General features: G+C 37.8%; 1 protein-coding gene and 1 long non-coding RNA gene across 2 annotated transcripts in view; both read left to right on the top strand.

Moving 5' to 3' along the window:
- Positions 1-3,289, top strand: part of LOC107596002 (uncharacterized) — an 11,945-nt gene extending 8,656 nt beyond the window's left edge. Inside the window, exon 3 of the long non-coding RNA XR_001610326.1 lies at positions 3,276-3,289. This is a non-coding gene — a long non-coding RNA (uncharacterized lncRNA). The remainder of the gene's footprint in view (positions 1-3,275) is intronic.
- The window catches only part of LOC107596001 (E3 ubiquitin-protein ligase KCMF1), an 18,247-nt gene extending 9,748 nt beyond the window's left edge, over positions 1-8,499 (top strand). Inside the window, exons 2-6 of the mRNA XM_016286604.1 lie at positions 4,082-4,183; positions 4,756-4,933; positions 5,084-5,369; positions 7,123-7,438; positions 7,745-8,499. Coding sequence (XP_016142090.1) covers positions 4,082-4,183; positions 4,756-4,933; positions 5,084-5,369; positions 7,123-7,384 — 828 coding nt within the window. The 3' untranslated portion in view covers positions 7,385-7,438; positions 7,745-8,499. The remainder of the gene's footprint in view (positions 1-4,081; positions 4,184-4,755; positions 4,934-5,083; positions 5,370-7,122; positions 7,439-7,744) is intronic.
- Positions 8,500-12,941: the final 4,442 nt, after the last annotated feature.

The raw sequence follows: 12,941 nt of genomic DNA, 5'->3' as shown, positions 1-12,941 counted from the left end.
TGTGCTCAAGTGCCTTCGTCACAATGCCCACTTGCAAAATACTCCGAGCCCTTTTGTATTTTGTATTTTTTTTTTTTTACAGTTTTCTCTTCTTCCGCCATGACGATTCCATTTTCATTAACTTTTGACTGAGCTCTCGTAATTACGCCTTGATTAACTTCTAAGCGTCTCTTCCGCCATTATTAGTTTACATGAACTCCGCCCACTTCCGATCTGATACGGCTACTCCGCCCACTTCCGACCTCAGACTGTTAGTCTGGCGCTGTTGTCCTCAGACTGTCATGACGTATGGTTCTGCGGTTCTGCAGTTGGTTGTTATTGGAATTATGTGCCCTCTGCAAGTGAACGGAACATTATAATGCCATCCCAAAGAAGCACAAAATCACTTTCCAAGATCGCTGTCCAAGTACTCTTGGAAAAAATTCAAGGCAACTAACGGGTAGGGCTGGGCAAAAAAATAGATTTTCCGATTTACCATTTTTTTAAATTATATCGATTCTCAAAAGCCGCGAATCAATCTTTTCCAGTATTTATTTCAGCAGACATTTAAAACAAGATCTGATTAACGTGAATCTTATCATTAGTCTTCTCCACTAGATGTCACCCTTATTTACCTTGTGCGATGTTACAACAGCAATCCTGTCATTCATTCAGTGCTTATCATGGCCATACGCGCAATTCGCAAAGCTCAGGTGAAATGCTATAGTAATACTATAAATCTGCGGAAGCATCTGATATCACGCATAAGGCGCCATGATTTCCGCAATGAATGAATGACGGATGGCGCTTGTATAGGGCCCTATTATTGTTTAAGAAAAGGACCCTATACAAAAAAAAAGAATAGGTTTAAAATACAGGCATGTGGTTCTTAATGTCTTTTTATTAATTCACCATTTGTAAATTGATGTTTACTGTTCATGTTTTAGAAGTATCAATAGCATTTGTATTAAAACTATATTCACAATGTAATAAAAAAAATCAAGAATCGAATCGAGAGCTTGCATATCGAATCGAATCGGGACTTCTGAATCGATACCCAGCCCTACTAACGGGCTATCTGACCATAAAGTAGATATATTCAGGCCCACTGATATAATCCAGCCCCCTGGCCAAACTTGGGAGTGGGTCTGTCTCAATGCGCTCACTTGAATGCACGTTTCAATAGATATACAGTATTGTGACTTAATGCACTGCACAGCGGAACGATACGGATTAATTTTCGAGATGGTCCACACTGCAGAACACAAAAAAAGTGTCCTAACCTAACCCTGGCGAAAGTTCCAGTAGCCCCTCACTGCAGAACACAAGATCCAGGGGGCGTGGTTGGATCCAGATCCAACTCCTCCCACCTTACATATACCTAAACCTACCCGGCTCCACCCCCTGATCCCTAAACCCACCCATCTCCATCCCTAAACCTACCAATCTCCACTAGATGTGGATCCAACCACGCCCCCTGGATCTTGTGTTCTGCAGTGAGGGGCTACTGGAACTTTCGCCTGCGAGATTTCATAAGGCTTCAGTAGATTAGAGGAAGGAGGAGATTACTCCAAAGCGACATCTTCGATGATGCAGTGTCAAGAGACCAACTCTAGAGTGTTCCCGGCCTGTGTTCGTTCTCGAACCATTACATGCATTTCCACTGCAGAAAAGGCCGGAACTGATTTCTTTCACATACTGCAGCCAATATGGGCAAAATTACGTCAGTATATCCTTGTAAACACAGCCCTTTTGTCTTAAGTGTACGTGAACAGGTGAGAAAAAAGAAAATCATTCACTGATCTTGATTGAATATATTTTGTAACTTTAATGAGGATTAATCTAGGGCTGCAACAACGAATCGATTAAATCGATAAAAATCGATTACTAAAAGAGTTGGCAACGAATTTCATAATCGATTCGTTGTGTCGCGCGACGCGGAGACGTTTGATTATTAAAAAAATAAATAACTTTAGTTGAGCGCGGAGCGGAGTGAACACACTCGGTCTCTCTCGCGCACTGATGCTAGCAGAGTTTGGCACCTCATATAGGCCCTGTCCCAAATGGCGCACTTCATGTGGACTTTCGGTCTCGTGGACTTAAATTGCGCGTGCTCGCCGAGTCTACGAGTCCGTAGCCCGTCCCATTCAGCATTTCAACACCATCTGAGCGGCTGTTTTCTGCAGCAGGCAACATGGCCTCAAAGAAAATAGCGAGCCTGAGCCAGGAGCATGTGGACATGCTCACAATTTTGCATTGCAATGCAAAGTGTCTGAACAAAGGGAGTGAGAGAGAGTAAGTGTAAGTGTGTGTGTGTGTGTGTCAGTGTGAGAGTTTGTGAGTGTGTGCGTCTGCGAGTGTATGCATCTGCGAGTGTGTGCGTCTGCGAGTGTATGCATCTGCGAGTGTGTGCGTCTGCAGTGTAGTGTAGAGAACAAGTTCTGACATTCAAACAAATCCTGTTAAATTTTCTGATTTGTATTGTTCTTTATTTTTTATAAATTATTTATTGTTCTGGCAGCTCAGGTGGCACTTTATTTTTTTTTAAAAAAGTATATTTGGCAGATGTAAAGCATACATGTGTATGTTTTTTGTGTAAGTCCATTTTTATTTTATTATTATTATTATAACAGCTCAGGATGTTCAAGGAGCAAAATGTTTGTGCACTTTCTAAAGGTTTTAGTTCTGTTTTTGAATAAAGGGTTGGAAATGAATGCTTTTCTTGCTTTTTTGTTTTTTATCCGATTCATCGATTAATCGAAAAAATAATCGACAGATTAATTGATTATTAAAATAATCGTTAGTTGCAGCCCTAGATTAATCTATATTTTATTTATGAAAAGAAAACTGCAGTGTTTTTAAACTTTTTTTTTTTTTTCAATTTCTGTTGGCCTACCTGAAATTTGTTCAGTTGTATTTATGATATTGATAATTTATTTGTTTGTTCCTGTTTTATTACTGTTTGCTTGTCTTTAACAATTTAATGTTTGAACTTTATATTATATTATTCTAGTTGTTTTTGCTGTGGTATTTTTGTTAAAACCATAGGCAAATGTTCCTCTTGTTGGTCTAAATGTTCTGATTTTTGCTCATGTTATTCAGCTGCAACAGAATGCTTTGCAAAAAGACAGAATACATTTTTGACATCTAAATGTTTGACTTTTTTATTGGATTTTTAAAAATCTTATTGGAATCAAAACTAGGAATCGGAATCGATAAAATTAAAACGATACCCAACCCTTCACAGCTTTGACTTTCTTGTTCTGTTTAATTTACATTTACATTTAGTCATTTAGCAGACGCTTTTATCCAAAGCGACTTACAATTGGGCGATATATAAAGCGATTCTTCTTAAAGAGGCAAGACTTATTGAATGGCAGGCTTGCTACAAATAATGTTTCCCGCAGTTGTGTTCGCACATAAACTGACAAGAGCATAGATCGATTCTTGGGATTTAAGAATCAATGTTGGTTCTGTAAGAATAGATTAAAATCGAGAAATCGTTATTTTCAAGCCCTATTGTACAGCAATGTCAGGTTTTTTCAAGACCTTTATCATCAAAGTTTGATGTGTTTAAAATAAAGCCTGTTCACAGCAAACACAGATCGTCTGCAGGAATTAACATCAGAACTCTTTGCACAGAACGTGATGTGAATTTTCATCAACCACTGAGTGAAAAGTTCAAATTCCTGAACTAATCATTCATGTGCTTTTAATGCAAAATGCACTTGCTTTAAAAATGTTAAACATGTTCTCGCTCTCCTGGAATGGAAGATGGATAATAAAACAGAAAGGTATAGGGATATATTACAGGAAAATAATGATAAAAGTGGCCTTCTGGTTGTAATCATTATCTGCATTTGATTTTTATATTACCTCTTTTGACTCTGTTTGCTGCTGTGACTTTGCACTCTGTCTTTCAATTATAACAATATCAACAGCTCCTCGTCTATCTGGACTGCTGCTTACAGACACATGACTTTGTACCTCTAAACATTACCTTTAATTTTAATGAAAATGACACAAACATGAACAAGCATGTGTCCACTTAATGTGAGGTTACATTAATTCATTATGAATATGTATGTATTCTCTGTTTCAGATTTGCCCAATCTGTGCAGCTTTGCCTGGTGGCGACCCCAATCATGTGACAGATGACTTTGCTGCTCATCTCACACTTGAACACAGAGCACCTAGAGATTTAATATCCTTTTATCTTAACCTAATGTGTATATGTCCCAATATATAATGGACTTCTTTCATAAAAACCTTCTATTCAATGTTCAATTTATTCTTTACTTAAGAATGATTTTACAATGTACACACATAGGTTCTGCTCATGTGTAATGACTGAGGCCTGTGTGTGTGTGTATGTTCAAGTCTCTTCAGAGATAACCTTACAAAGGTTTATTGAGGTTTTATGTCCTTACATCTTTAAGAAATGTAAAGGTTCTTCTCACAGAACCTAAAATTCTGCTATTTACTCGTCACTCCAAACCTTTATGATTTTACTTTTATGTATTACAAAAGATATTACAAACAGACAGAGTTAAGTGATAAAGTGACAGAAAAGTGTGGAGCAAAAAAGGTAATGAAATCACAACACATCGGACGCGAACCTGAAATTTCTGCATGAGTGCCACTGCTCAATGTGCCATATGCGCTTAACATTTGAATGACTATATTAGATGATTGAGGATGAGATGTGATGTGTCTTCTGTATCGGGTGTGTGGTGACACATTATCAAGCAGTTGCTCCTTAACCAGCATGTGCACGACGAGAGCAGCGGCGTGCGACACGTGCGTCGGATGTTCCACCCTGGGCGGGGACTGGGCGGTCCGCGGGCACGCCGGACTAACATGCACTTTACCAGCAGCTCCACTGGTGGCCTCTCCTCTTCACAAAGCTCCTCCTACTCCCCAAGTAATAGGGAAGCCATGGACCCCATAGCAGGTGTGTAATGTCTAAAGACAGGAAGTAGGGAGCATGTACACAGGACTTTGTACTTACCTGACTTATGTGTCTTTAGTTTGATGATGCAAGTGCTGTTTTAAGCGTCTTCTCACACAGTGGTTCTCTTTCCCCTTGTGTCTACATCACCAGAGTTGCTCTCTCAGCTGTCGGGTGTGCGGCGCTCTGCGGGAGGGCAGCTCAACTCTTCTGGCCCCTCGGCCTCGCAGCTGCAGCAGCTGCAAATGCAGCTTCAGCTGGAGCGCCAGCAGGCACAGGCGGCACGCCAGCAGCTGGAGACGGCCCGTAACGCTACACGCCAACGCAGCAACCCTAGCAACATCAGCGCCAACATCCCGCCGCCCAACACCGCCACAAACACCGCCATGTCTGAGAGCAACCCGCTGGCCTCCCACAGCTCCCAGTTTCTTCTCACACGGTACGGCTCAGACATCAGCATATTCTCAAGATTGTTGCTGTATTTTCAGAACATTCTTATTTTTAAATGAAAATTCAGATATTTTTTGGGACATAGTCAAAAATGTTAGGGTTCTAAAACTGTCCTGATATCATAATGTAGGGGAAATAAAAATGAAATTCTGGGGAAAGAACACTTAAGTCAACTTTAAAAAGAAAATTAACGTGAGCTTCAAATCAAGAGCTGCTCTGAGAGTTTACTTCACGAGTATTTCACCATTTAATTTGTTAAAACTATCGCAGAAACTCAAAGTCTTCACTATGCCCTGCCAAAATAAAAGTTTGGTTTTACTTAAAATTGTGGCAGAAATATATTTCTGTCATGACAACTCTCGAAAGGGATTGGCATGGTAATGCACATGACAATGTTAACCCTTTAGGCGCCAGGGTTTTTTTGGAAAAATGCTGGATTTTGACATCAAGATTTCAAAATCTTGTAGCTTGAAAGGGCTTAAAGATAGAGATCTAATGTAAATTAGAAAAATGTTGGGCATGACCGAAAGTTTATGTGGGGTGTAAATATACTCATCTAATTTGCATAGTATGACGTCATCAGGGGGCGGCCCTCCTGAATGTCATAATATTCAGGAAATAATAGATACTGAATTGATGTTTGAACCTATTTGTTTTTTTTTGTCTTTTTATCCTCATTACAAATGATCAGAAAAGAGGAAACCAACAATAAAACAGGAGAAAGTACTAAATTATTACTATAGAAGTACTACATGTCTGCCATCTAGTGGTACGGAATACAAATGAGATATTACACCATATTAGGAACTACAGTCTATTTGATTAAGTATGATGTCTTGTCGCAATTTTGCGACTTTGGCGCTAAGAGGGTTAATGTATTTGGGCTTGGCAGAATAGAACTGCTACGCTGCTACTGCGGCAGAGCAAGTACCGAGACTTGCTACTGCCAATACATCCACAACATGCTGCTGTAATCATGTAAGGAATATTGCTGCTGCAAATATAACATACATGAAATAACCCTCATATAGCATACATGAATCACCTCGTAGCAGATCTATACAGGTGGAGCTGGGGAAGGTGGAGGGTTTCTGAAGCAAGCTGCAACTGCTACGGCAAGCACTAGTCATTTATTTGAATGTTGAGCAGTGAGCTCATTGGCTACTGAAACAGGACAGAACCAATCAGCTGAGCCATGTGATGATGTCATTAGGTCAGATTGAGTTAGACCTATCGTACTGCGCCATCTAGAGTTTCATTCCAGAACTCTGTTAGTTTTGTACAGTATCTTGAAGTCATATTAATAGTAAAGCAATTTAAAATCTTATTTCTAAGAAATATCACAATTTTTTATTAGTTATAATTGAACAGTAAACCTCTATTGTGCAGCACTTTGTTAGCCAAAATGTTATATTTTAATTTTATTACATTTTAAAAGATTAATTAAACTAGTAACGTTTTATGCATTCATTTAATTATCAGCATTTTTTGATAAATGCATTCAACCATAAAACACAGAATCCCCCCAAAAAAATTCTGAAAAGATGAAACATTTTATTGGGCCCTATATTGTTAAAATTGTAATTGTTGAAATGTTATGAATTTAATTGTTTAGACATCCTCTTTGATTATTATCATTCAGTTAAACTTCAAGAAATCAAGAATTGGGTGAGGGGTTAAAACAGATTTCATAGACAATAATACATTTTTAATTTAGTATTTGTCCCTTCTAATTCCACCAGGTTGAACGAGCCGAAAATGTCAGAGGCAGAACGGCAGGCGCTGGAGAGCGAGCGCGCGGACCGCAGCCTGTTCGTGCAGGAGCTGCTGCTGTCCACACTAATGCGAGAAGAGAGCTCGTCTTCCGACGAGGACGAAAGGCGAGACTTTGCTGACTTCGGCGCCATGGGCTGCGTGGACATCATGCCTTTAGATGTGGCTCTGGAGAGCCTCAACCTGAAGGAGAGCTCCACAGGCAAGGAGCCTCCACCACCTCCTCTTTGATGATATCCCACCACAACGCAGACAATGTCCTCTGTGCTGTAACTGCCAATGACGGTGGGCAAAAAACACAGCTCTCTCTCATTTTTTTTCCTTTTTTTTTTCTTTTCTTTTTTTTTTTTTTTTTTGGTGATTGTAATTTCAGGTATGTCACCTTTGTTACATTGTATAAATCCATGAAAGGAGAGCGAGAGGAAAAAAAAATCAAAATACATCAGAACAGGCGTGTGAGAGAGTGAGCGAAACCGAGAGACACATAAACGGAACGAGAGAGAGAGAGAGAAAATAAGAAATATAAATATATAAATAAATATATATAAGTTGATAATCAATTCCACATAACTAATTTTTTTCCTTTAGCAGGTGAGCGTAGGTATCTGTGGCAGACCTCTGCTTCCTGTGTCTTGCAAAAGGCTCTCCTTATAAATACTCCACATTCAAAAACTGAAGAGGAAACAAGAGACCTTCTCTAATGAAGCTGCTGTGTGTATTTATGAATATTAATGAATAAAAAGTGCTTGGATGGTTTACCATAACTACTGCATGAGGTTATTTGCAGCGTGCATGATTTTTAATGACCTTGTCATTAAAAAAGCTAAATATCCCAAAGCTTTAACTTTTTTTCTTTTCCCAGGGTTACTTGAACACAGCCCACTTGAAATGGGCGAAATATCTACAAGTTTAGGTTTTTTATTGTTTGTTTAATATGGAAATCAACAGCAAAATTGGAACCTGCAGTAGCTTCGCAAGAAAAAGTGTTAAAAGCTTTTGTCACTCGGCTCCAATCTGCCCCTTCGTCTGTGACACATCAGAGCACAACAGTGACCGCCCACTTTATCAGCGACAGTGTTTTTCCCATCCATTTTCTCCATAAGGATAAAAAAAATAAAGCCAAAAACTAAACTGACCAGTTCCAAGATAAATCACAACGTACCATACACAGTAATTAGGTATGGAAAAAAAATGAAGGTACAAGATCGCATACTTAGATCCATTGATGGTTTGAACTACTCAACCCATCAAAGCATCGTGAATGACAATCGAATAAAAACATGACGGTACTAGGACTGTCAAAATGGCTGAAAAACTAAATTCGAATTTTGTACTTAAATATTATCAAAATTCAAATTGTATTTGAATTTAAAATGCATAATTTCAGTTAGGGTGAAGAAAAGCTTTTGGCTTCTCTCCTGAGGCCACAAGAGGGCGCATCGAGCAAAATATTACTAATGCACGTTTATTCAAAGCAAGAAAACATGACTATCTGTGGGGAAAAAAGTGCATAATGTTTATAAACCAATTATAATTAAGTTGCTTAAACAACTATAAACAAAACGGCATCATGTATGTATTCATAGTTTAACACAAAGGGCGGGAGAGATGTTATGTTTTTTCAAAGTTGAACTTGCATTAATTTTGCATGGCTTTCTAAACATGCCGCTCTTTTGTGCGAGACGTGAGTGCAACAGTGATAGATGTCCCTCTAGAAAATGCGCGAAATATGCATTCCGTGTGAACGGGTTGATTTCAGTTTTGACGTAAACAAGATCTTCTCCGCGTTGATGTTCTCTTTTCATGCTATATTTGTCATTAACAACGAAGCAGCGCCGCATCTAGTGGCTTCAGCAGGATAGGCTAGCAAAAATATTAAAATGCAACGACACATCATCGCATCTCGTGCGCCACTGATAAGGCTGCCTCCTTAACGTACACCTAAAATGTGGATTTTTAGTTTAAATTCGACGAATATTCGAAATTCGAATTTTTTTTGACAGCCCTAGACGGTACAATTACTGACTTATTGTCATTATACGGATAAAAACAATTTCATGGTATGCGTGTATATTGCAAAACAATTGATCAAATATAAAAGTAGTTTAAAGGTTTAGGGACATTTAAAACCCGTTCACACCAAACGTTAGCCACAAATTTGGTTTGATTTTTGCATTTGAAGTTTTCTGTTCAGACCAATACATAAAAAATGGAGGACAGGCTGAATAAAATGGAAATTCAAATTGTAACAGTAGTGACATGTGACCACAAGTGAGTATCTTATTGGTTGGCCAGTTTTTTTCACAGTGAAATGAACCGAAATTAACAGCCGTTGATTAAAATTAGAAATGTTTATCGCAACAAATATTCGTTTTGGTGTGATCAAGCATCTCTTTGTTTGTAATTCGCAGTGCTTAATGGGGGTGGGTAGTCGTTACCGAACTCTTGCTATGATTTTTATTTCTATGGTAGCAGCAGTGTCTCTGATTGGTGGAGCCCTCTTCAGGATTATGGGTAGTGTAGTTCCTCGCAGCAAATTCAGCATTTTTAGTGGGTTTTTTTTGATGGTGAAATCAAACTGAGCTCATGGTTTCTCATGTTTCAAAGGTTTTCATGTTCTTGTTAAAAATAAATTTCTTTATGGAGAAATTAAATGGGATTTTTACTTCTGAAAGCCCACTGTTGCGCTCTATTGGACGTTCAAATGGTCTGCCCTGATTGGCCGAGGCAAATTAACACCTTAACCATTTTAACTAGACGTCAATGTCTTAGTGTCTGTGTAATCACCAGATGTACTCTCTTAACTTATGCACCTGTACAGACAAGTTAGGCTCTCCATTGTCATCTCGCTCTACTCCTCACGTTTCTGCTTTAGTACGCTTGGGACCCCTCTCTCTTCATCGGTAAAAGGAGGGCTTGAGATTTGCCACGTTACGGCTTTATGTTGAACTTCTCAAAAGAGTGACATGCTTACATACTCTCTGCTAATAGACAGCACCTTCTATTTATTCAGGGTTTTTTCTTTTAATCTCTCTTGGTTCTTTTAAGCTTTGTGATTGATCATGCCACCTCCATGCCTATACTCTTATCCTCTATGTAAAATACAATGAGATGTATATGGAATTTGTGCGTTAACTTTCATAATGGATCTAGGACATGGGCAGACTTTCTTTTTTTAATGTAAATTTAGAATACTACAATAAAAACGGCGCACAGCTTTTGATGAAAACCAAACCCCATCCTTTTACTCTCCGTGACTGTGGTTTGAATACTAGTCACATGAATTTATTTAGAAACTTAATGTACTTCCTATTCAGCCAGAAGTATTGCTACACACAAGGTTCTGAAAAAAGAAATGTGAGTCTTTGCCATGAATAGAATGAAAAGAACTACGTTCTTTATGCTTTTACCGCTATTGTGTTGCAGTGTGTTTGCAAAGGTGTTCTGAGGGGTTTCTACACTTTTTCAGTATTTTATGTGCACTTCTTATTGGAAATTTTAATGTCAACACACTACTCGCACTTCTCATATTACAAAATAGCAGAATAGTCAGTGCATAAGTATGCAAATTGGGATGCACTTCCTGTCTTCCTTTTTTGGACAAACAGGTAGTTCTGCCCAAACTCACACCACTGGTTGAACCAGAAGTTGACATATTGAACTGAATAGTGGAAAGTATTCTAAAGACTAGTTTACCCACAAATGAAAACCAAGATGTAGATGAGTTTGTTTCTTCAGAACAGATTTGGAGAAATCTAGCATCACAACACTTGCTCACCAATGGATCGTCTGCAGTGAATGGGTGCCGTCAGAATCAGAGCTGATACAAACATGACAATAATCCACATGTAATCTACACAACTCCAGTCTGTCAATTATGTGAAGGAATAATAAATCCATCAAGACATTTTTAACTTCAAACTTGCTTTTGGCCAAAATATACGTGTCCTCTATCCATAATCAGTGCTGGGTAGAATACATACTGACTTTATCACATAGATTTAAATAGGATAAACTTGTACCATACTAATATAAAAATACTAAGAGAAAGAAAATATATTCAATTTGTTGTTCTTAACAACATAAAATGCATTAAACATTACATCAAATTTTCCGAACCTGGCATAAAAGACATTTGGCTGACAAAAAAAAAGTTTGGTAATCCCTGCATTACCATTATGCATTATGGACTGGCATTTTGGCCAGAAGTCTTGGTTTAAAGTTAAAATGATGGATTAAAACATGGGTGTTAATTGATAGACTGGAGTTGTGTGTATTACTTGTGGGTTCTTGTCATGTTTGTATCAGCTCTGATTCTGACGGCACCCATTCACTGCAGAGGATCCACTGGTGAGCAAGTCATGTAATGCTACATTTCTCCAAATCTGTTCCAGTGAAGAAACAAACTCATTTACATCTTGGATGCCATGAGGTTGAGTACATTTTCAGCAAAGTTTCGCCTTTGGCTGAACTACTGCTTTATTGTAAAAAAATAAATAAATCATACTCCACCTGTAATCCTTATAAAGGCAAGTCAACTTTATTCAAGTCCCTTTATACACTCTAAAAAATGCTGGGTTATTTCAACCCAACTTTGGGTCAAATTTGGACTAACCCAACTTTTGGGTTAAAAATGTAATGTCAAAATTGAACCCAACGGTTGGGTTAGTCCATATTTGACCCAAAGTTGGGTTGAAATAACCCAGCATTTTTTTTTAGAGTGTAGTATTAAGCTGCTGCTTTAAGACAAAAAATACTTCTTGACTTGTCAGCTGTGTGTCCATCACAGGCTATATCACGAACACAGCTAGTACTTCAGCCCTCAAGCCTCAAGATACCTGATGCTATTTTACCTGCAAGGCATGGGCGCTTCACCACAATACATTTTTGTCCCAACTACTCTGGATTGTCTGAGAATTGTGCCTCAGTTTGGAGCAGCTGGCCCTGTCACCGGCTAAATATTAGCCTTGGGATGCCTTTCATGCCTTACGTAAAGTGGCCTTTCTACCAAAATAACCCTTTGTGAGCAACTACATGATACAAATCCTTCCTTCACTGTCATCAAAATAGAATGGAGAAAAATGAGCTTGGCTCAAGTTCGTAAAAGTACCGGTAGTAAATAGGAGGATTAATATTTGTCGTTTAAATGTACCAAAAACCTAAATATGTATATGTATGTATGTATACACTATATACTACAGTTTAGGGTCAGTGATCTTATAGTAAATTGTATTTATTTAAAAAGAAGCTAATACTTTCATACAACAAGGATGCATTCAATTGATCAAAACAAGAAGACAGTAAAAACTTCTGCAAAATCATGTGAGACTGAAGACTGAAGTTATGGCTACTGAAAATTCAGCTTTGCCATCACATTAATATATTTTTAAACATTAAAATAGAAAACAGTTATTTTAAATTAGATTTTACAATTGTATTTTTACTGTATTTTTGATCAAATAAATGCAGCCTTTCAAAGTTACTGCCTCCAAACTGTTATATGTGTTATATATACTGTGTGTGTAAATATATATATATATATATATATATATAGACACACACACACAGAGCTGGGTAGTAACTGATTCTATGTAATCTGGATTAAGTAATCAGATTACAAAAATTAAGTACTTGTAATTAGATTAAATTACATTTTAAAATACTCAGAATCAGAGCAGAGTTACTTTTTTATTGATTACATGATTACATATTATTCACACAAAAGCAATAAATTAATTGATTAATATATTAATACATTTATTGATTCTCCCTAATTCTTTTTTTTTTT

This window comes from Sinocyclocheilus grahami, unplaced genomic scaffold (assembly GCF_001515645.1).
Source record: "Sinocyclocheilus grahami isolate Dianchi unplaced genomic scaffold, SAMN03320097.WGS_v1.1 scaffold212.1, whole genome shotgun sequence".
NCBI lineage: Eukaryota > Metazoa > Chordata > Actinopteri > Cypriniformes > Cyprinidae > Sinocyclocheilus > Sinocyclocheilus grahami.
This window is presented reverse-complemented; position numbering and strand designations above follow the sequence as displayed.